At 35.3% G+C, this 24,340-nt stretch overlaps 1 protein-coding gene across 12 annotated transcripts in view; it reads right to left on the bottom strand.

The window, feature by feature from the left end:
- The window catches only part of SCMH1 (Scm polycomb group protein homolog 1), a 183,538-nt gene that overhangs the window by 98,409 nt on the left and 60,789 nt on the right, over window positions 1-24,340 (bottom strand). For 8 of the 12 annotated variants that reach the window (XR_003794262.1, XM_029226811.1, XM_029226805.1 and 5 more), the window contains 2 exons: window positions 22,024-22,094; window positions 9,923-10,157 (listed from right to left, as the gene is read on the bottom strand). Coding sequence is in view for 11 of the 12 variants with exons in the window: in XM_029226805.1 (XP_029082638.1) it covers window positions 9,923-10,157; window positions 22,024-22,094 (306 nt within the window). In the remaining variant the exon portion in view is untranslated. Of the gene's footprint in view, window positions 1-9,918; window positions 10,158-22,023; window positions 22,095-23,033; window positions 23,110-24,340 lie in introns of those variants that run through there. The other 4 variants (XM_029226809.1, XM_029226812.1, XM_029226808.1 and 1 more) reach the window with 3 other exon arrangements.

Here is a 24,340-nt window from a genome sequence, read left to right as displayed (position 1 = left end):
CCTTAGAATATATACATATACATACATATATATTCTAAGTGAATAAGTATTATATTAATATATATTTATGTATATTTTAATACATATTAATATGTACTTATAGACCTATTTTAAGTTAAGAGTTCATAACATACCTCCAATTCAAATCCTACACTCCAATTCTTCATCTTTTCCATCCCATACTTGTATCTTATTTACTCATTTGCTCTATCTTCAATACATGCAAAATAGTTTCAGATTATTAGGGCAAAACCACTAACATTATTAAGAAAAAGAATTTCTTTGCAGTTCCATTTTCCTTTGAAATATGTCCCATTGCGGGTGTACTGTGAAGGTTCTGTGTTCAAGTTGTTTGAACTCTTTTTTCAATGTGGTTATGATATCCATTTGATACAGAGTTCAGTTTGTTTCTGTTTATAGTCAATTTTAGGATATGGCTTGTTCATCTTTTTGTTTTTGGTTTAATTTTATGTATTAAGTAAGACATTTATATAATTCAAAAGTCAAAAGAATATAAAAGAGTATTTTTAGAGAAGTCTCGCTCTCATTTCTATGCTTTCCACCCTATTCCCAGACACTCCCAATAGGGGACCTTTTCATTATTTTCTGGTTTTAACAGTTCTGTGTTTCTTTTTATAAAACTAAGTATACAAAATATATGTAAGTTCATGTACATTATATATATGTGCATGTGTGTGTCTACACATATATTTCCCCTTCTTTCTCAAAAGTAAATGGCATTAAGTACATTCACATCAATGTGTAACCATTACCACCATCCATCTCCAGAACTTTTTCATCTTCCCCAAATGAAACTCTGCCCATTAAACAGTAACTCCCCATTCCCCTCTCCCCTTTCCCAGCTCCTTGCAACTGCCATTCTATTTTCTGCCGCTATGAATTTGCCTATATTCGGTACCTTGTATAAGTGGAATCATACAGCATTTGTCATTTTGTGCCTGGCTTATTTCATTTATAATAGCATAATATCTTTAAGATTCATCCACATTGTAGCATGTGTCAGAATCTCCTTACTTTTTAAAGCTGAATAATATTCCACTGTGTGTATATACCACATTTTATTTATCCATTCTTCTGTCAATGGACACTTGGGTTGTTTTGACCTTCTGGATATTGTGAATAATGCTGCTAAATATAGGTATCCCAATACCTCCTTTAGTCCCTGCTTTCTATTCTTTTGCCTATCTACCCCAAAGTGGAATTGCTAGATCACATGTAATTCTGTTTTTAACTTCTTTGAGGAAACATATTGTTTTCCTTAGTGGCTGTACCATTTTACATTCCCAATACACAATACACATGGTTCCAATTTCTCCACATCCTCACCAACCCTTGCTATTTTCTATTTATTTGATAATAGCCATCCTAATGGGTGTGAAGTATTACCTCATTGTGTTTTTGATTTGTATTTCCCTAAATGATTACTGATGCTGAGCATTTTTTCATGTGCTTATTGGCCACGTGTATATCTTCTTTAGAGAAATGTCTATTCAAGTCCTTTGCCTATTTTTTAATCAGGTTGTTTATTTGCTGTTGTTCAACTGAAGGAATTTTAAAAAATATATTCTGGATATTAACCCCTTACCAGATATATGATTCGCAAATATTTTCTCCCATTCCATGAGTTCCCTTTTCACTCCGTTAAAAGTGTCCTTTGATAAACAAAATTTTAAATTTTGATGCAGTCAAATTTAACTATTTTTTTTGTTGTTGCCTGTGCTTTTGGTGTCGTATCCAAAAATCACTGCCAATTCCAACATCATGAAGCTTTTCCCCTATGTTTTCTTCTAAGAGTTTTACAGTTTTAGCTCCTACATTTAGGTTGTTGATCCATTTTGAGTTAGTTATTGTATAATGGTATAAGGTAAAGGTCCAACTTCATTCTTTTGCATGTGGATATCCAGTTTTCCCAATACTATTTGTTGAATCGGACATGTGATTTTGAAAAAATAATAGCTTTAGTGAGATGTAACTCAATTTATGCTTTTAAATATCCGATTCAGTGGTTTTTAGAGTTATGAAACATCATTCTATCTAATTTAGAACATTTTCATCACTCCTCCAAAAAGAAAACCCGTATCTATTAGCTGCCACCCCCCATTGTCCCTTCAACCCAATCCCTGGAAACCACTAACCTACTCTCTGCCCTTTTGGATTTTCCTATTTTCTCCCATCGTGTGGGCTGTCTTTTCACTTCCTTGATAGTGTCTTTGGAAGCACAAAAGCTTTTAATTTTGAAGCCCATCTATCTAGTTTTTCTTCTGTTGTTTGTGCTTTCGGTGCCATATCTAAGAAACCACTGCCTAATCCAAGGTCGTGAAGATTTACTCCCATGTTTTCTTCTAAGAGTTTTATAGTCTTAGATCTTACATTTAGGTCTATTATCCACTTGGAGTCAATTTTTGTATATGGTGTGGAGGTGGGGTCCAACTTCATTCTTTTGTATGTAGATATCCAGTTGTCCCTGTGCCAGCTGTTGAAAACCCCTACTGACTTATCTTGGCACCCTTGTTGAAAACCAACCGAGCATAAATGTATGGGTTTATTTCTGGACTCTCAAATCTAATCCTCTTATCTATAAGTCTATGTTCAATTTATGCCAGTACCACAATGTCTTGAGTACTGTTGCTTTGTAGTAAGTTTTGAAATCGAGAAATGTGAGCCCTCAGTAGTGTGCTGATTTTTGCTGAAGTTCATATGACTTTCTTCCTTAGCTATTTTAATATGGTGAAGTCCATTAATGATATCTCTGAAGTTAAATATTCTTTTCATTCCCAGAAAAAAAATACTACTTTGTCTTGATGAATTATTGTTGTAAATATGTTGAACTCTAATTCCTAATATTTTATTTAGGTGTTTTGTAATAATATTCACACGAGGCTGTGTGTGTGTGTTTAAATCAGGTTTAAGTATCCAAGTTCTACCTGCTTCATAAAAGAATTTGGATATTTTCCTTTTTCTATGATCTAGAAGTGCACTGTCTAGTATGGTAGCCACCAACCACATAGGTTTTTAACTTTAAATTATAATTAAAATAAAATATTCAATTCTTTAGTTGCGGTAGACACATTTCAAGTGCTCTACAGACACATGTGGTTGGTGACTACCATACTGGACAGCAAAGACATAAAACATTTCCATCATCACAGAAAGTTCTGTTGGGTATCACTGACGTACAACAACTTAAGTAGCATTGAGATTATCTGGTCTTCAAGGTTTTGTAGGATTTCCCTCTAAAATAATCTGCATGCAGTACTTTGATGTAAGTGCTTTGAAAACATATGTGATGCTCCTAGGGTCAATTTTGACAAACAGTATTTTCTTATTTCATCTAGCTTTCCTAGTTTACATAGGGCTATTCCCCGCCTTTGTCATTTCTACTTTTGTATATCTGTGCTTATTCTTTTTTTTTCTTTATTAGGCTAACTAGTGGTTTGTTATTTTGTTGAGGTTTTCTCCAAAGACACAGTATTTTGATTTACTGCTTTTCTATTTTCTACCACATTAATCTCTTTCTATCTTTATTTTTTCTTCTACTTAGTTCTCCTTTGTATTTGCTTTGGAGTGTAACTTTTTCTAGCTGTTTTAATTGGGAATTTAAATCGTAATATTTATCCTTTCATTTTTATGTCAGGTATTTAAGGCTATAAATTTTCTTCCAACCACTGCTTTAATTATATCTCAAAATTCTGATGTGATGTTTATTATCATTATGTTTTAGGAATTTTAAAATTTTGGTTTATATTTCCATTTTTCAAACAAAAGTTGTTTAAAGAGTTTTAAATTTCAACGTGGAAGGGCATTTACCAGGGTATAAAGTTTGATATGCATACATATATACACACACACACATATGATCTATCTTATTCATTAAAGTCTTCAACCCTTTACTTTTTTTGTCCTCTTGGCCTGTCTTGTCTTGAGAGAGGTGTGTTAATTCTCCTATTAATGTGTTTGTCTATGTCTCCTTGCATCTACCATAATTTCTATTTTTATTAATTCTACTATGTCTAATAACAGAATTGTAACCTCTGCTATTATATTGTTTGAAGTGCCTTCATATATCCTTGATCATCCTTTTATTTTTAGCTGTTCTGACTCACTTTACTTTAGGTATGTCTCCTGTACAGAGTATAAAGTTGGGTTTGACTTTGAGCACCAATCTGAAATGTTTTTCTTTTAATAGGTGAGTTTAAACCATTTACATTTATTAATATAAATTACACATTTGGTCTCAACTCTGTCACATTATGCTTTATTTACTGCGTTCTCCATATTAGTTCATCTCTTTGTGTCATCTGTTTCTTGATCTTTTTGTTCTTTTGGTATTTAGGAAGTTCTGGAATTTTGTTTTAGTAGTTACCTTTATACTAACATATGTTATAATGTCCTTAATTCCCTTACTTCCTCACTTAGTCTTCTACTATTTGGTTTATCAGTTTTAAGTGATACCCGGGACCCCATCTACAGATACGACAGGAGGAAAGGGGCTTGCTTTCTGGCTGCATCGTGTTGGCTTGGCAGGCTCCTGCAGCACCCCATCTTCCCTATGGCCCAGGTCCGGGAGCACAGGGCAGCCCATAGCAGCACCACCCTCCCCATCTTAAGTGGTTCTGTAGAAGAGTTTCTCCAGAGACACACCTCTCCATGAACAGCTTTCTCAGCACCTTGGAGGACAGAGTTCTAGCAAGTTCCACTGCTGTGGCACCACAGTGATTTCTCTCATCCAGTGAGCCACAGCTGTGCCCCCTCCAACAAGGTCTACATCTCAGCCCTGAGATGGGGGAAGGGAGGCTCTTCCTTGGGCCCTCTATCTCTGCCCCAGTGTCGTGGCTTCTCCTTACGTCTGCTCTTCTTATATTCTTTAGAGTTCTCTTGCCTTTTGACTAGCCAATCCCTCACTCCAATCCTCTGTTACAGTTAACATGTATATTAAACTTTCTGTGTTTAAACTGCTGTGTGGGTTCTCTTTCTTTACTGGACCCAGACTGATACCATACTATTCTACTCTTGTCCCTACCTTTGTTTTTGTCTTAGATTGATCACCTGTTGTTTGGATGGAGCTCTTTCCATAATTGATTCCTTAGGAAGGGCTTGGGGTCACAGTATTTCCTGAGTTCTTGCATGCTGAAAACTCTTTCAGTATAATCTCAGGACTTGAAAAAACAGCTTGTCTAGATATAAAACCTGTCTTTTCATTTTCTTTCCTTGAATTTCTTAAAAATGCTGCTCCACTTAGTCTTGCTTTGTATTTTGCTGTTGAGAAGTATGATGCAAACCTGACTTTCTTTCCCTTGTGAGTAATTTGGCCTTGTTGCTGGAGGCGTAGATGAATTTTTCTTTATTCTTAGAGTATAATAGTTGTACTAGAATATGTCTTAGAGTTGACCAATCTAGATCAATTTTTCCAGGAATAAGGTAGGCCCTTTCAATATGAAGGTTTAGGTGTTCCTTAATTTTTGGAAAATTTTCTTATGTTACAATTTTAAGTATTAATTCTGTTTATCTTCTTCAGGGACTCCAAATATATATGTACACATACATATACACATTGGATCTTTGTTATGTTCTATATCTAACAGTTCCCTTCTGATACTTTTAAACCTTCTCTAATATTTATTTTTATTTCTCTTCTCAATGTCCCTTATTATATTTCCAGTTGAATCTATTGTCCCAGTGGGTACCCTGGAATTGAGTCTTCAACTGAGATTATTTTTCTTTCAATTTTTTTCTTGAGTTTGAACAATTCTATTTTCACATCTTCCTGTCTATTGTGCATTTCTAGTCTGACTTAGAATTTTTGATTCAAGGTATTTTTTCATATCTGTCAATACTTATTTGAGATGGGTTATTGTACAACAGTTTTCCTCTGGCTACTCACTGATTTTGGCTGTAGAATTTTCAATAGTTAAAATGGTTTTATCCTCTATTTCTGTTTTTCTTCACGTAGAAGCTTTTTATAGATGTTGACTGTTGTTTCCTAATCCTTTGAAATGTCTTATATTTTCCTGGGCTTGCAAAATACAGGATGTTCCATTTTGGCAGGGATCTTGGGTCATGAGTTTTCTGTTGGCATAGTGAAATGCAGTTTCTTTAGTAGATGAGCCTATTTGGGATGGGATGGGAAGGTTTGTATGTCTTTTGATTTTATGATTCTCTTTTGTTCCTGCATAACTCTAAATCACTACCCATGGTTTCCTTCTTTTCCTTCAATATTATAGCTACCTCTCCCACAAAGGTAGTTGTCTTCCCAAGACTGCTATCTCTCGTCCCTCACTCTTTTAATTCACTCTCTTTCTTCTGATTCTCCAGTAGCCAAGGCTCTAATCAACTAGCTCTTAGCTCTCTTTCAGTATTTCCCACTCTGGATGGGATTGTCTTTTTCTGGGGGTGATTTTGGCTGTGTTAGGCTCCCATTGCCCTCTCCCTTTTTAATGCAGTTTCTACCTACATAAAACTCTTCATTCTGGTATGGAGTGGGTACTAGCTCTAGTGGTTTCAGATCTTTATATCTGAACATGCAGACAACATGTTACTGAAATCTGTGGTATTCTGTGGTATTCTTTTTTTTTTTTTAACATCTTTATTGGAGTATAATTGCTTTACTATGGTGTGTTAGTTTCTGCTTTATAACAAAGTGAATCAGCTATACATATATATATATATATATCCCCATATCCCCTCCCTCTTGTGTCTCCCTCCCTCTCACCCTCCCTATCCCACCCCTCTAGGTGGTCACAAAGCACCGAGCTGATCTCCCTGTGCTATGCGGCTGCTTCCCACTACCTATTGGTTTTACATTTGGTAGTGTATATATGTCCATGCCACTCTCTCACTTTGTCCCAGCTTACCCCTTCCCCTCCCTGTGTCCTCAAGTCCATTCTCTAGTAGGTCTGCGTCTTTATTCCCATCCTGCCCCTAGGTTCTTCATGACCATTTTTTTTTCTTTTAGATTCCATATATATGTGTTAGCATACGGTATTTGTTTTTCTCTTTCTGACTTCACTCTGTATGACAGACTCTAGGTCCATCCACCTTACTGCAAATAGCTCAATTTCGTTTCTTTTTATGAAACGGGGAAAACCCTTTTTATGGCTGAGTAATATTCCATTGTATATATGTGCCACATCTTCTTTATCCATTTATCTGTCGATGGACACTTAGGTTGCTTCCATGTCCTGGGTATTGAAAATACAACTGCAATAAACATTGTGGTACATGACTCATTTTGAATTATGGTTTTCTCAGGGTATATGCCTAGTAGTGGGATTGCTGGGTCGTATAGTAGTTCTATTTTTAGTTTTTTAAGGAACCTCCATACTGTTCTCCATAGTGGCTATATCAATTTACATTCCCATCTGTGGTATTCTTCACTCCTGGTTATGTTTAGGCATGAGTTATGGGTGGTTTGATTTTCTTTCCTTTTTGATCTGTATGTTTCTGGAGAATTTATGGAAAGATTTTGATTTAGATGGTCACCATTATCCCTGGGAACGTACATTTTTTAATAGCCTATCAAGATGCTTCTAAACAGTGATTCATAAAGTAGGTTGAGAATCTTACGGTACTATGCAGCTACAAAAAGGAATGAGGAACATCTTCATACAACTAAGAAGTCATCTTTAGGATATACTGCTAAATGAAAAAAGTAAGACTGAGGAAAGTATGTATAATATGCTGTCATTTATATAAGAAGACAGGGAATACACACACACTCACATGGATATATTTGCTTATTTTTTAAAAAATGGAGTATAAACTATTAAATTAAAAGAAAGTGGTTACCCTATAGCAGAAGAAAGGGATAAGGTGAAGGGGATTTCTCTGAATATACTGTTTTATAGATTTCACTTTAAGAATGATTTATATATATATGACACCAAAGATGGGATAATTCAAGAATCAATAAGGACAGTTAGTGCAAGGAGTGAAACACATCAGTTATATATGAATCTTTGAGTTTATGATACTAAACAACAACAACAACAATAACACTACCCATAAATAATTTTGGAGGATGATGGTAATCCAATTTATTATTTTGAAAATTGGTAAATAAAGGAATCAAGCATTTAAACTGTCTTTCCTGCATGAACTGTACTTTAGGATAACCAAATAGTTGATGAAAGTTTATTTTAATAGACATGTTCCATTTAATTTATGTGGACTGAATGATAATATTAAAATTTCCCATTTTTCAACCATAATGAAGTGATGGGTCTAAATCAGGGGTCAGCAAACTATAGCCAGAAGGCTGGCCACCTGTTTTTGTAAATAAAGCTTTATTGGAGCACATCCTTGCCCATTTGTTTATGTATCATCTATGGCTGCTTTCACATTACAAGGACAAAGATGACTAGTTACAACAGAGAAGGTATGGCCCATAAGCCTGAAATATTTACTATCTGACTCTTTAAGAAAATCTGTCAACCCCTGCTCTAGACCACAAGCAGTAATGGCTACTACATAATAAAATGAGAGACAACAACCAGACCATATATGCTTCCTAATAAAGACCACCACCTATGAAATATTCTTATGAAAAAATTGAACCTTAACCTGATCAAGCCTCTAGATCTAGTTACCAATTTCTAGGAAGAGAGGACAGAGAAACATGTAAAATGATACCACAGAGATACAATCAGCAAAATCTAATTGTGGGAAAATTTAAAGACAAATGACTCAGGTTTTTCAACAAATAAATTGCAAGAAAAAATAAGAGAGAGAAGAAGAACCCATAGACTAAAAGAGACTTAAGGGACATATCAACCAACTGCAATATGTTGATTTTATTTGGATCCTGATTCAAAGAAAATGGAATAAAGAGAGAGAGAAAGAGGGAGACAGACAGACAGATAGACAGACAGTAGGGAAAATTTAAACATTGAGTAAATATTCATTGATATTAAGGAATTATCATTATTTACATGTGATAATGTTATTATGATTATGCTTTTAAAATATTAACTATGAGAGATACATACTAAATATTTAACAATAAAATACTATGTTTAGGCAATTGGGCAGGAGCAGGCAGGGAGTGTGTATAGGTACAAAGAAAACAAGATTGACTATCAAGGATAAGGGATACACGGACATTCACTGTGCTATTTTTCCTACTTTTGTACACATTTGAAAGTTTACATTACAAATAATTTTTTTTAATGGAGGAAAATGTTAAATAACCACCTGGGGAGGTCTTTCAAATGATACTGTCCTCTAATGTTCATTTAATTTAGCACAGCCTCCTGAAGGGAACATAGCCTATAACCCATCTCTCTCTATCCTCTGTTGAGACTCACTGCAATAGTGATTAGTAGTAACTGATGAGATGGGCTAAATCATTCAGGTATATTGAGGCAAAAAAAGGTGAATCTGATCTTGAGGAGAAAAATACAGTGGGGTTATTAGTTTAAGTAAAATAATGCATTTTACTTAATAATTGACTCAAAGTGAGAAAATTCCAAGGACCGAGTAAAAATTTAGGGTAAAGGAGATAATGGATCTTTGTAATAGTCATCCTTTCTACTGGGAGATTTTTCTCTCACTTCCTGTTATCACTGTAGGATTTGGTGAAAAGTCTATGGTTTTTTGAGGCAAGTTAAACGTCAAGATCTCCTTCCATTCTTTTTCTCAGGGTAAAGGGGAAGTGACAAAGAAGGATGAAATGTGTGGTTTCTTGTCAGAAAAAGAAGAGCTTGAGAGAAGCTTGGATATCATAAGTTAATGTAGAATGGATAGGTCCAGATTTTTCAGGTCATTTCATTTTAGGTGGGCCTGTTCTTTTGGACCATATGAAAAAGAAGGGATAGGCAGAGGACCCTATGTTTTCCTTTAACAGGATGTACAATTTGGGGAAGATAACTAATGGGCTAGGGAGAGCTTGGGTCTAGTTACTCACCCAGCGGAGGCTGCAGCATACCCCCATTCTTCTCACAATTCCCGATAGGCTGGATTTCAGCTGAGTCAACCAGACGCCAGAAGTCATTCTTGTTGTCGCTGCCATCAAGGCGAAGGCGGAGGCGAGCGCCTGTCAGTCCAACTACTGTGGCGATACAGGTAGATGTGGTGTTCCTGGGATCCTGTGCTTCCAATTTCATACTGATCTTGAACTCGTTGCTTGGAGGTGTGTAGGACTGAGGAGAACAAGCCATGGGGATTAGGCGAACTAAGAATAAACGGCATTTTCAGTAAGGATATTAAGAGATGGAACCTGAAAGTTTATGCTTTGGACTCAAACTGGTTACAGCTGGGTCAGGAACAACCCCCCTGAATTATTCCCTAATACTTAGGAAGGGTTTCATACAAAATAAACACTGAAATGTAAAATGAAAGGGAAAAAATTACTTTCCACTGAAGCATCAAATATTGACTCACCAGTAAGAAAAGGACAAGAATGTCTCAAGTGGCCCTTGCTTAAATGCTGTTTTTCATCCTATCGTCTCCAAATCCTTAACCCTCTAGGTGTTCTTAACATTTTCTTTTTAGAAATCATCCTATTAAACTATCATATCCTTAGTGTCTCTTCATGGAGCATTTCAGTGTATTGGTTTGTATGTCTACCACACAGACTAACCATTGGCAGTTGATTTTTTTTCTTACTTTGACATTAACTTATAAGTCAATTCCTATTTTTTAAAACAACTTTTAGTTATAATTGACATACAATAAACTACACATTTTGGTAAGTACCGACATATGTATACACTCATGACACCATATACATCACGTACACCCTGGAAAACATCACCACAATCAAGATAAGGAACATGGACGCACTCTCAAGTCTTGCATATCCTTTTATAATCTCTCTGTCTAGCTCTTCCCAGACCCCTCTTTCCAGGCAAACATTGCTTTACTTTCTATCAGTGTAGACTGATTTGCATTTCTAGACTTAAATGGAACCATAGAGAATATACTTTTGGGGGGTCTACTTTCTTTCACTCAGCATTAACTATTCTGATATTCATCCATTTGTTGAATGTATCAATAATTCGTTACTTTTTTGTTAAGACCACATTTTTTTAGAGCAGTTTTAGGTTGAAAACTTAGCAAAATTGAGAGGAAGGTACAGAGCTTTCCCATAAACATCCTGCCGTAACAGGTGCAGAGTCTCCCCTATTATCAACATCCCCTACCACATTTGTTAAAACTGATGAACCTACACTGACACATCATAATTACCCAAAGTCCACAGTTTACATTAGGGTTCTCTCTTGGTGTTGTATATTCTATGAATTTGGTCTAATGGAGACATGCATCCATCATTATAGGATCATACAAAATAGTTTAACTGCACTAAAAATCCTCTGTACTTTGCCTATTCATCCACTCAGTCACTGGCAACAACTGATCTTTTTACTGTCTCCATAGTTTTGCCTTTTCCAGAATGTCATATGGTTGGAATCATACAGTACACAGCTTTTTCAGATTGGCTTCTTTCCCTTAGTAAGCTGCATTTAAGCTTCCTCTATGTCTTTTCATGGCTTGATAGCTCATTTCTTTTTAGGGCTGAATAATATTCCATTGTCTGGCTATACCACAGTTTATTTATCCATTCACCTACTGAAGAACATCTTGGTTGCTTCCAAGTTTGGGCAATTATGAATAAAGCTGCAATAAACATCCATATATATATACAAGTTTTTGTGTGGACATAAATATTCGACTCCTTTGGGTAAATACCAAGAAATGCAATTGCCAGATTGTACGGTAAGAGTATGTTTAGTTTATATAAGAGATCACCAAAATGTCTGCAACATTTTGCATTCCCACAAGCAATGAATGAGAATTCCTATTGCTCCACATCCTTGCCAGAACTTGGTGTTATCAGCGTTCTGGATTTTGGCATTACAATATGTATGCAGTGGTGTCTCACTGTTGTTTTAATTTGCATTTCTCTGATGACATATGATTTAGAACATCTTTTTAATGCTTTTTTGTCATCTGCCAATCTTCTTTGGTAAGGTGTCTGTTAACATCTTTGGCCCATTTTTTGAGTTTTTTTTTATTTCGAGTTTTTAAGTGTTCTTTGTATATTTTGGATAACAGTCCTTTGTCAGACATGTCTTTTGCAAATATTTTCTCCCAGTCTGTGGCTTGTCTCCTCATTCTCTTGACAGTGTCTTTCATAGCGCAGAAGATTTTATGTTAATGAAGTCCAGCTTATCAATTATTTTTTCATGAACTGTGCCTTTGGTGTTGTATCTAAAAAGTCATTGCCATAGCCAAGGTCATCTTGGTTTTCTCCTATGTTATCTTCTAGGAGCTTTATAGTTTTGTGTTCTACACTTAAGTGTGTGGTCTATTTTGAATTAATTTTTGTGAAGGGTGTAAGATCCATATATAAATTCCCTTTTTTTTTAGCATGCAGTTGTCCAGTTGTTAAGACCTTTGTTGAAAGGACAAACTTTGCTCCACTGTATTGGCATTGTTCCTTTGTCAAAGATAGGTTGACTATATTTTTATGAGACTATTTCTGGGCTCTCGATTCTGTTCCGTTTACCTATCTGTTTCTTCTTTTGCTAACACCACATTCCCTTTTTTTTTGAGAATTTTAAGCCTTTTAATTAAAACATTAGAAAACTTAAATGCATAATAAATACAACAACTATTTGATCATTTAAGGGGGTCTTAATTTCTATCAAAGAGCATTTCTTTAAACACAACTACTAAAATTTGTAGGCAAGGACGTGTGTACTCCTTTCTACCCTAACCATCAAATCTGTGATATGTGAATAGGACAGTCTTTGGGAGGGAACATGTGTCAAAGGGAAAAACGCAACACAGGAAAAACAACAATAAAATAGGTCCAAATAACCTATATTAGTACAGCTGATACTTTATATTTGCACTACATTTTATGGTTTATGAAGTGTTTTCCATTCATTAGATTATATAATCTTCACAACTCTTTAAGGTAAAATTGTATTGTCCCTGCTGTACCCTTAAGGAAACCACAGCTGGAAAAAATTAAGTAAACTATAGATTATTAAAAGTATTTATAAACAATTATTACTTCAATTATATTGTTAAGAACTGATGTTCTTAAAAGAAAATGCAAGAAGGCCAATGTCTCCTGTCAATCTATGAATTTTCAAAAAAAAAAAAAATTCAGTTAAACTTTCAGGGATAATAGCCCATTAAGGAAATGGTAAACATGTAGCTACTAATTAGATCTTCCATTGGGATAACTGCTTCATTTTGTTTCACTGGCCAATATATTTGGCTTTTAAAGACAAGTTCTCAAACACAGAAGTCAAATAAACTCAATTTTCAGTAAACTGGGCTACTAAGATTTTTTTTTAATTAAAACGTTTCCTTCCTATGATATAAAATGAACATTACATTTCTGAAAAGTACGACATTATGAAAAGCCATTTAAAATAGGTGACATTCAGAAAGTGTATAAAACTGAGCTTCCTAAGTACTATAGAAAATATGAATTAAAATATAACATGCATTCTGCTCTTTTTTTTTTTAACATCTATATTGGAGTATAATTGCTTTACAATGGTGTGTTAGTTTCTGCTGTATAACAAAGTGAAGCAGCTATATGTATACTTATATCCCCATATCCCCTCCCTCTTGCATCCCCCTCCCACCCTCCCTATCCCACCCCTCTAGGTAGTCACAAAGCACAGAGCTAATCTCCCTGTGCTATGCGGCTGCTTCCCACTAGCTATCTATTTTACATTTGTAGTATATATAAGTCCATGCCACTCTCTCACTTTGTCCCAGCTTACCTTTCCCCCTCCCCATGTCCTTAAGTCCCTTCTCTATGTCTGCATCTTTATTCCTCTCCTGCCCCTACTTTCTTAAGAACCACTTTTTTTTTTTTTTTAGATTCCATATATATGCACCACATCGTCTTGATTACTATAGCTTTATCAATAAGTCTTGAAGTTGGGTAGTGTCAGCCCTCTGACTTTGTTCTTCTCCTTCAATACCGTTTTGGCTATTCTACATCTTTTATCTCTCCATGTGACCTTCAGAATCAGTTTGTCAATATCCATAAAATAATGTGCTGGAATTTTGATTTAGGCTTGTATTATGTATATTAACCTTGTATCCTGCAACCTTCTTACAACTGCTTATTACTTCTAGGTGTTTAGCTGTTGTTGTTGTTATTGTTGATTATTTCAGATTTTCTACATAGACAATAATGTCACCTGCAAACAAAGCCAGTTTTATTTTTTCCTTCCCAATCTGTATATCTTTTATTTCCTTTTCTTGTCCTATTGCTACGTTTAGGACTTCCAGTATGATGTTGAAAAGGTGTGGTGAGAGGGAATATTCCTGTTCCTGATTTAGTGGGAAAGCTTCTAGTTTCTCACCATTAAGTATGATGTTGGCTTTAGGTTTTTTGTAGATATGATCACTCAGCATAACTACTCTAATACTCATCCATACTGCTGAAAGTATCAATAATTCACTTCCTTTCACTGCTGAGTAGTATAACATGCTGATGAACATTTGTCGTGTTTCTAGTTTTTAACTATTACAAATAAATCTATGAACATCCATCTATAAATCTTCGTCGGAAATACACTTTCTTTTCTCTTGGGTAAACATCTGAAGGTAGAATGGATGGGTCATATGGTAGGTATTTAACTCATATACCAGAAAATCTACCTTTTTACAGTGTATAATTCAGTGAGTTTCAGTATATCCACAGAGTTGTGCAAATATCACTCCATCTAAATTTGGAACATTTTCATCAATCCCCCCCGAAAGGAACCCCATACCTGTTAGCAGTCTCTCCCCATTCTCCCTTTAACCCAATGCCTGGAAACCACTAATCTACTTTCTGTTTCTGTGGATTTGCCTATTCTGGAGGTTTAATATAAATGAAATTACACAATATGTGAGTGGCTCCTTTCTTCACTTGGCACAATGTTTTCAGGTTGAATCTATGTTGTAGTGTTTATCAGTACTTCATTTATTTTCATTGCTGAATAACATTCCATTGTAATGGACATACTACATTTTTTGCTTATCCATTCATCAGTTCATGGACATTTGGATTGTTTCCTCTTTTTGGCTTTTATATATAATTATGCCACAAACACTTGCGTATCAATTTTTGTGTAATCATGTTTTTATTTCTCTTGGGTATACACCTAGGAGTGAGATTGCCGGGTCATATGCTAATTCTATGTTTAACATTCTGAATAACTACCAAACTGTTCTCTAAAGTGGCCACAGAATGTTATAATCTCACCAGCAACATATGAGGGTTCCAATTCTCGATATCCTCATGAACACTTGTATTGTCTGCCTTTTTGATTTCAGCTATTCTAGTATTTGTGAAGTGATATCTCATTGCAGTTTTGAGTTACATTCCCCTAAAGACTTATGATATTAAGCATCATTTATGTGTTTATAGGCCATTTGTATATATTTGGAAAATATCTATTCAAATTCTTTGCCAATTTAAAAATGAAATTGTTTTAACTGTTGAGTTGTTCATCATATCTTCTGGATACAAGTCCCTCATCAGATCCATGATTTGGAAATATTTTCTCCCAAAAGGCAGCTGGGTCTTTTCACTTTATTGATAGTGTCTTGGGAAGCATAAAACCTTTTAATTTTGATAAAATTTGAAGTTCAATCTATCTACAACACTTTTTCTTCTGTTTTATGCTTTTAGTGCCATATCAAACCATTGCCTAATCCAAGGTCACGAAGATTACTCCTGTGTTTTCTTCTAAGAGTTTTATAGTTTTAGCTCTTATGACTATCATCCACTTGGGAGTTAATTTTTGTATATGGTGTGGAGATAGGGTCGAACTCCATTCTTTTCTTTGTGGGTATCCAGTTTGTCCTTGCATTAGTTGTTGAAAATCCCACTGAACTGTCTTGGCATCCTTGTTCAAAATCAATTGAACATAAACGTAGGAGTTTATTCCTGGACTCTCAAACCAAATCCACTGATCTATATGTCTATCTTTATGCCAGTACCACACTGTCTTGAATACTGTAGCTTTGTAGTAAGTTTTGAAATCAGGAAATCCTCTACTTTCGTTGCCCTTTTCTGAGATTGTTCTGGCTACTCTGGGTTCTTTGTATTTCTATATGATTTTAGGATCAACTTGTCATTTTCTGCAAAATAGCCAGCTGGGACTTTGATAGGAATTACATCAAATCAATAGATAAATTTGGAGAGTATTACTATCAGTTGTGTGATTTGTCAATATTTTCTTTAAGTCTATGGCTTATATTTTCCTTCTCTTACCAGTGTCTTTTGAAGAGCAGAAACTATTAATTTTGACATTTACTTTACGAATTTTTTTAAATGAATCATGCTTTTAAGGTGTTTTCTAAAGTTTTCTTTATGTAAGTGTTTTGTATGTTTGTTAGTTTATTCCTAAATATTAATTTTTTGTTGCTTTTGTAAATGGGAGTCTCTCTTCCATTATATCTTCTATTGAGTTACTTTTAACCATTGAGTAAAATGCTGGCTTTAGTTCTGAGGTATACATATTTTTTCATGTTAAGGATGTATTACTCAGTTCCTAGTTTATTTAGTGTTTTCTTGGTTTGTTTGTTTTGCTCAATAGTGTGTTGAAGTTTTTCTGTCAAATTATTTTCTGAAGTAATTGATCCATTTTACATTTTTACCAGTATTTTATGAAAGTTCCATTTATTCCACATCCTTGCCACTATTAGGTATGGTCAGTCTTTTTTTTTTATGAGTGATATTTAAACAAATGTATAGAGATATCTCATTGTGATTTTACTTTGTATTTCCCTAATGAAATAATATTGACCATCAATTCACTTATTTGCCACTGATTTATTTTCTTTGGTGTTTGTTCTGGTCTTTCAATCTGGATTGCTTTTACTTCTTTTTTTGGCCTGGTGACATTGGTACTACAGCAATGAATAGAAGTGGTAAGGGCAGACATCCTTATCTTGTTCCTGACCTGAAGGGAAAACATTTACTCTTTCACCATTAAGTATGCTATTCCTAGATTTTTCACAGATACCCTTTAAGTTTAGGATTTAGGAAATTCCCTTCTATTTCTTGTTTGTTGAGTTTTTATTAGTAATGGACATTGGATTTTTTTAGATACTTTTTCTGCATCTATTGTGATGATCATAATTCTTCTTCATTAGTGTGTTCATATGGTGCATTATATTGATTGGTTTTTGAATGTTAAATCAACCTTGCATTATAGGAATTAAAACCCACTTGGTCATGAATTATTTTTATATATCGTTGGATTCAATTTCTTAAACTTTTGTATAACTGACTCCCTTTGCTATACACCTGAAACCAACACAACATTGTAAATCAACTATATGCCAATAAAATTGATTTAAAAAATCAAGATATAGTAGCAGAAAAAGGTAAGGATGTTTGATGCTGAGAGAATAAAAATTGAAACTGAAAAAAATTTTTGTTTAGAATTTTTACATGTATTTTCATATGGGATGTTGCTTTGTAGTTTTCTTTCCTTTCAATGTCTTTGCCTGGTTTTGGTATCAGAGTAATGCTTACCACATAGAATGAGTTGGGAGGTATTCCTTTCTCTTAAACTTTCTGGAAGAGTCTGTGTAGAATTTGCATTACTTTTTCCTTAAATGTTTGGAACAACTCACCAGCAAAGTTACCTAGGCCTGGAATTTTCTGTGTGGGAAAGTTTTTAACTACAAATTCAACTTCTGTAACAGAAATAGTGCTATTCAGATTTTCTATCTTCTTGAGTGAGCTTTGGTAATTTGTGTCATTCATAAGAATTATCTGTTTCATCTAATTTGTCAAATTTTTTTTTTTTTTTTTTTTTTTTTTTTCAGTACGCAGGCCTCTCACTGTTGTGGCCTCTCCCATTGCGGAGCACAGGCTCTGGACGCACAGGCTCAGCTGCCATGGCTCACGGGCCCAGCCGCTCCGTGGCACGTGGGATCTTCCCGGACCAGGGCACGAACCCGTGTCCCCTGCATCAGCAGGCGGACTCTCAACCACTGTGCCACCAGGGAAGCCCTAACTTGTCAAATTTTAAAGGCATAAATTTGTTCCTAATATTCCTTTACTACCCTTCTAATATACGTAGAATTAATACTGATGTTATTTCTTTCAGTTCTGGTATTAGTAATTTGTGTTTTCTTTTATTGATTAATCTATCTAGAGGTTTATCACTTTTATTGATCATTGCAAAGAACCAGCTTTTGGTTTCAATAATTTTCTCTGTTGTTTTTCTGTTTTTTATTTCATTGACTTATGCTCTAATTTTTATTATTTTCTTGCTCTTTTTAAAAATTATTTTTAGGGCTTCCCTGGTGGCGCAGTGGTTGAGAGTCCGCCTGCGGATGCATGGGAAACGGGTTTGTGCCCCGGTCCAGGAAGATCCCACATGTCGCGGAGCGGCTGGGCCCGTGAGCCATGGCCGCTTAGCCTGAGCGTCTGGAGCCTGTGCTCCGCAACAGGAGAGGCCACAGCAGTGAGAGGCACGCGTACCGCAAAAAAATATATATATATATTTTAAAATAATTATTTTTATTACTTTCTCTTTTTTTTCCCTAGTTTTATAAAGTGGAAGGTGAGGTCACTAAATTAAACTTCTCTTCTAATATAGGCATTTAGTGCTATAAGTTTCCCTCAAAGTACTGCTTTAGCAGTGTCCCAGATTCTGAAATGCTCTGCTTTCATCTCGTTTAGTTGAAAATACTTTCTAATGTCCCTTTTTGTGTTTCTAAATATCCATGAGATGTTTAGAAATGTGTTAGTTTCCAAATATTTGGAGATTTTCTAGGTAACTTTCTGCTATTGATTTTTAATTTAATTCCAGTGTAATCAAAGAACATACTTTGTATTACTTAAATCCTTTTAAATTTATCAAGCCTTATTTTATGGTCTAGAATATGGTCTCACCTGGTAAATGCTCTGTATGCACTTGAAAAGAATGTATATTCTGTTACTGGGGAGTGTTCTATATATATCAATTAGGTTAAGTTGGTTGATAGCATTGCTCAAGTCTACTATATACTTGCTGATTTTCTATTTGTTCTTTAATTATAGAGAGCCCTACAGACAAATTTTAGATTTATCTCTCCTTATAGTTCTATCATTTTTTGCTTCGTGTAAGGACTGTGTGACCCCTTTTCATGATGAAATTACTGTATTTATACCTGATAATATCCTTTGCCTCTGGAATATACTCTGACATCAATATGCCATTTCAGTCTTATTATGGCTTAATGTCAGCATGGTAAAATTTTCCATTCTTTTACTTTTAAACTACTTGTGTCTTTACGTTTAAAGCATAATTTCTTGCAGGCAGTATATAATTGGGTCTTACTTTTTAGCCAATGTGACAATCTCAGCTTGTTAACTGGGCCATTTAGACCATTTATCATTAGATTATTGATATGGCTGGACTTAAATCCACCATCTTGCTATTTGTTTTCTATTATTTTAGTGGTTGCTTTGGGGTTTAGAGTAAACATATTTAAATTATCAGTCTATCTTCAAGTAATTTTATACTACTTCATGCATAAGAATTTTATAATAGTACACTTAAGATTTCTCCCCTCTTGGCTTTTATGCTATTGTTATTATACATTTTACTAATACATGTTATCACGTCTACAACACAATGTTATTATCATTGTTTATACAGTCAATTATCTTTACAGAGACTTAATAAGAACATCTTAAGTATTTACCCTTGTAATTACAATTTCTAGTGACTTTCATTCCTTTGTGTAGATCTGTAATTCTATCTGATAACATTTTCCTTCTGCAAGATGGACTTCGTTTAACATTTCTTATAGTGAGTCTGCTAGTGATGAATTCCTTCAGTTTTTGTGTGTCTGAAAGTGTCTCTATTTGGCTTTCATTTTTGGAAGATATTTTTGCTGGATATAGAATTCTGGGTTGACAGTTTTTCTTCTGACACTTTGAAGACATTACTCAACTTTCTTCTTGTTTGCATTGTTTATGACAAGAAAATATAATGTCATTCTTATCTTGGTTCCCCTGTATATAAGGTGTCTTTTTTCCTCTGGCTGCTTTTAAGATGTTCTCTATCCCTAGTTTTGATAATTTATGACATGCCTTAGTATAGTTTTCTTCTTGCTTCTTTTTTTAGGGGATCATTTAACTTCTTGAATCTGTGGATTTACAGTTTTCCTCAATTGTGGATAATTTTTTGCCCTTTTATATTCAAGTACTTTTTCAGTCCCCCATCTCTTCTCTCCTTTGGGCACTCCAATTACATGGTCTATGAAGTTATCCCATGCCTCACTGACCTCTTTTTCATCTTTTTAAAATTCTTTTTTCTCTTTGTGTTTCATTTTGGATATCTTCTATTGCTAAGTTTTCACATTTATTAATCTTGTTTTCTACCATTAACTGTTTCCCATCTAGTGTATTTTTCATTTTGCACATAGTGGTTCAATGTGAGTCTTTTTATATCTTCCATGTCTCTGTTTAACTTTCAACCATATGGAACACAATTAAAATAATTAATTGTTTTAATGTTTTTATCTGCTATTCTAAGATTTGTATAGGTTCTGTTTCAATTGATTGACTATTCTGTTCATTAGTTATGCTTTCCTGCCTCCTTACATGCCTGATTATCTTTGACTGGATGCCAGACACTGTGATTTTTACCTGTTAGGTGCTGGATATTTTTGCATTCCCTTCTTGTGCTGTGTTCCTAGATGCAGTTACATTACTTGGAAATAATTTGATCATTTTGAGTCTTGTTTTTAGTTAGGCAGGTTCAGAGCATGCTAATCCTGAGGTTAATCATTTCCCACTACTGAGCAGGATCTTCCCAAGTATTCCACCCAATGTCACATGAATTATGAGATTTTCCAGTCTAGCTGGTGGGATCAGGTACTATTCCCAGTCCTGTGTGAACACCAGGCTCTATCCTTTTACTATCCTTCTAATCCTTTCAGACGGTTTTTCCCTTGGCTTGGATGCTCACATGCATATACTGAACAACGGTACTTTGATGGACACTTGAAGGGGGGTTTCCACAGTTTTATTTCTGTGCAGCTTTCTCCTCTCTGGTACTCTGTTCTGAAAATTCTAGTCTCCCTGGGCTCTCAGTTCCATCTCCTAAACTTAGGGAATCTCCCAGGCTCAACCTGGGTTCCCCTTCCCTGGGCCATGGTCTCAAAACTATCTTAAGGCACTAAATATAAGGGGGATCAACTCATTTGTTTTCCATCACTCAGAGATCACTGTGCTTGGCTGCCTGATCTTCAGTAACTTGAAAACCATTATTTAATATATTTTGTCTTTTTAAATCATTTCAGGTGGGAGTATGAATTTAGTCCCTGTTATTTCAAATGAGCAAAAGTCTTAAATTTGTACTTTTATTTATTTTATTTAGAGCATAGACAAAATTAAAATTCAAAGTGAAACATTGACAGTTTGTGGAAATAACGATTGAATACTAAAGGGAGGGAGATATAAACAACTTCCTGATGCGTAGCTCTATTTAGCAACAGTACACTTCTTTATTTACTAGCCTATCCGTACTGATATAGTCAACATCATCTGTACATTGTATGGGGCACTTAATCCTATGTAGGAAGCTCTGAATGTCCTCTGATGAGGTCCTAACACACTCCCCCATGGGATTCAGTGGCAGTATCCTTATGGAAAGATAAGATTGTGGCAGGGGAGTTGAATACAGAGATAAGAATACTGCTCCACTTTCAAGAATTGTCTAAGGGCCATAACTCTGTTTCCTATCTGCCTGAACTAATAGCTGCAGTAAAAATTAGTGACTGTTTTCAGTAACACAGAATAGCCTCAAGGAGGTGAAGAGATGGAGAAGGTGTTACTTGGGATGAAGTTGGGGAGAATGTCTAAAACTCACAGTGAGTTTTGAGTCTTGAGTTGTATTCTTCCCATAGAATTTTATTCTGGGGACTTCAGGTGAGAAGCCCAAGGGCTCCCACCTCATGTTTTGCTTGTTTAAGGACCAGAAAAGACTACTTGCCTCCCACCTACTAAAGATGTTGAGAATCAATTACCTGCTTGAAGCAATGGACAGGCGCTGGGACTGAACATGTTTCTTTTAGGTATTTGTCCCAGGTAAAATGACCTGTAAAGGAAATAGAAATCTCTATCACAGTCAACCTCCTAAAAAATGCTTTCAGGTTGTAACCTACACTAAACATTAGGCTATTTTCAGACTCGTCTGGAGCGTAAGAAAACTTATTTTGCCCTGTTTGGGCTCAAAGGAGTATTAAGGGGAAGAATCAAGGTGACCTGAGTGGATCATTTTAGATCAATGTTTTTAAATCACAGTCTAAGATGACCTGAGGTGTTTTTCATGTTAGTCCCTAAAGTGATCCATAATGCTAGAGCAAGTCATACCAGTGTCTCAAAGAAGTATCCAGGAAGCTCATGGAAAACAGAACAGAAGAGGCAGAAAGTGGGTGAGGAGATTCCTTCTGAACAATCTGACTCCTGTCAAGGTTCCTTATTGCCATCAAATGATTGCTTTTAACACCTAATGTGGTTGAATCCTACCATCTCAGATCAGAAAGAATAAAGAAGAGACTATCTTGAGACATTGGGTAAGACGAGTTGTCGAGGGCAGGAAAAGCCAGAATGAGTGAGATTATACTTGAATCTTCACTCTAAAAACTGTTTCTCTCTCACCCACCCTTAACCCATTCCTATCCCTGCCACTGTCGCATTGCTCTGAGGTGCAAAATGACAAAGATCTGTTAATTTAGAGAAAAGTAGATACTCAGAAGCATTTCTGATGACAGTAACTAAGAATAAGTTGGGAAATTTACAGAATCTTTTAGCCTCTTGAAGTGGCCTTAGGGCCTCTCAAAGTGTGTGGCCTTAGGGCCTCTCAAAGTTTGAGGAACACTGTGCTAGAGAAACAATCTTTAAGGTGACACTTATTGGGGTCAGGGAATACATTTTAAGGGATAGGCTATTAAAGACATATCTTACTGGACCACAAAAGATTACCAAGTTCTTTATTAAAGGTTAAATCAATTATGAATCTCCCTCTAATACCCACCTAGAGGTGACCCCATGATGGAGCAGGGAAGGTCCCAGAGACTCTCACAAGCTAAAACACTGTAGCAAACCAGCATTTCTTGAAGCTTCCTCTGCAGTGGAGCAGCACAGGGCCCCTTTGGGCCATGCAAAAAGCACTAGATGCTGGGAATAAAAACGAGTCACTGAATGATGAAATCTAAATCACTGCAAAGATGATGCCAAGACTTTATACTCTATTGACTTTATAGCTTCTGTTTTAAAACTGGTTCCTTTCCCACCATCCTAACCAAGCCAAATAGATTTGGCCAGAAATCACAGTCAGTTCTGAACTATTTCATGCACTCGCCAATGACTAATCATCTTGAATAGACAGTTAGCCCATAGGGTAAATGAGATGGGTATTTCCTGGAGTCAAGATTAAAGAGCTTATCAGAATTTAATAAAGCGTTTGCTCTTAGCTGAGATGGCTCTAAAGCAAAGACTGAATACTTTCCTCACTATTGGCTGTTAGAAAAAGAAAACATTAAAAATTATTTTTCCATTCTTACAAATAAATAAGTCAAATAGTAAGTCTTGGGTTTGACTAGACTGTAGCTCTTGAACTCTGGCATCTATAGCAGCACTGCCCACTAAAACCTTCTGTGATAATAGAAATGTTCTGTATCTGTGCTGACCAATAAGGTAGCCACTAGACACATGTCACTACTGAACACTTGAAATGTGGCTAGTGTGAGTGAGGAATTAAATTTTAAATGTTATTTAATTTTAACTAATTTAAATTTAAATACCTACATGTGGGTAACAGCTACTGCATAAGGAAAGTGCAGGAAGAGGTTTGGTCAGTCCTGGGTTGCTTGTATAAGTTTGCGTTCTGACCAAAAGCATCCAAAAGACTTTGGCTTTAGGAATTAGAGCAGCATCGGGATACCAAAATAATTAGGGTATGAATTATAGTTCTCTATTACACATATCAACTATGGTAACCAATCCCTATTATATAGGTAAGAAATATCACATCTTCTACCATTTAGGGAGCACCCTATTACCAACTGAATGAAAAGGAATCTCTTTGTTAAAAGCAGTTCACCCACTGTTGAGGGTTCACTTGCTTGAACCATACCTAGATTAGTATTTTTCTTAAATTTGACTGCTTAGGCTATTTATAGCTTAGTCCCTTATTATCAGGTAAATTGCCAAATAATTTTTATTGACTCAATAAGAATATCTGAGCACCTATTATACTGTCCCATAATGAAGCCAAACATCATGTCTACCACATCACCAAGCACTAAAATATCACAAAAGAAATAGGACAGGCAATAAAAT

Source organism: Monodon monoceros, unplaced genomic scaffold (genome assembly GCF_005190385.1).
Source record: "Monodon monoceros isolate NGI ecotype Baffin Bay Population unplaced genomic scaffold, NGI_Narwhal_1 Super_Scaffold_18, whole genome shotgun sequence".
Taxonomy (NCBI): domain Eukaryota; kingdom Metazoa; phylum Chordata; class Mammalia; order Artiodactyla; family Monodontidae; genus Monodon; species Monodon monoceros.
Note: the sequence above shows the minus strand (reverse complement) of the source record. Positions and strands in the feature narration are given on the sequence as shown.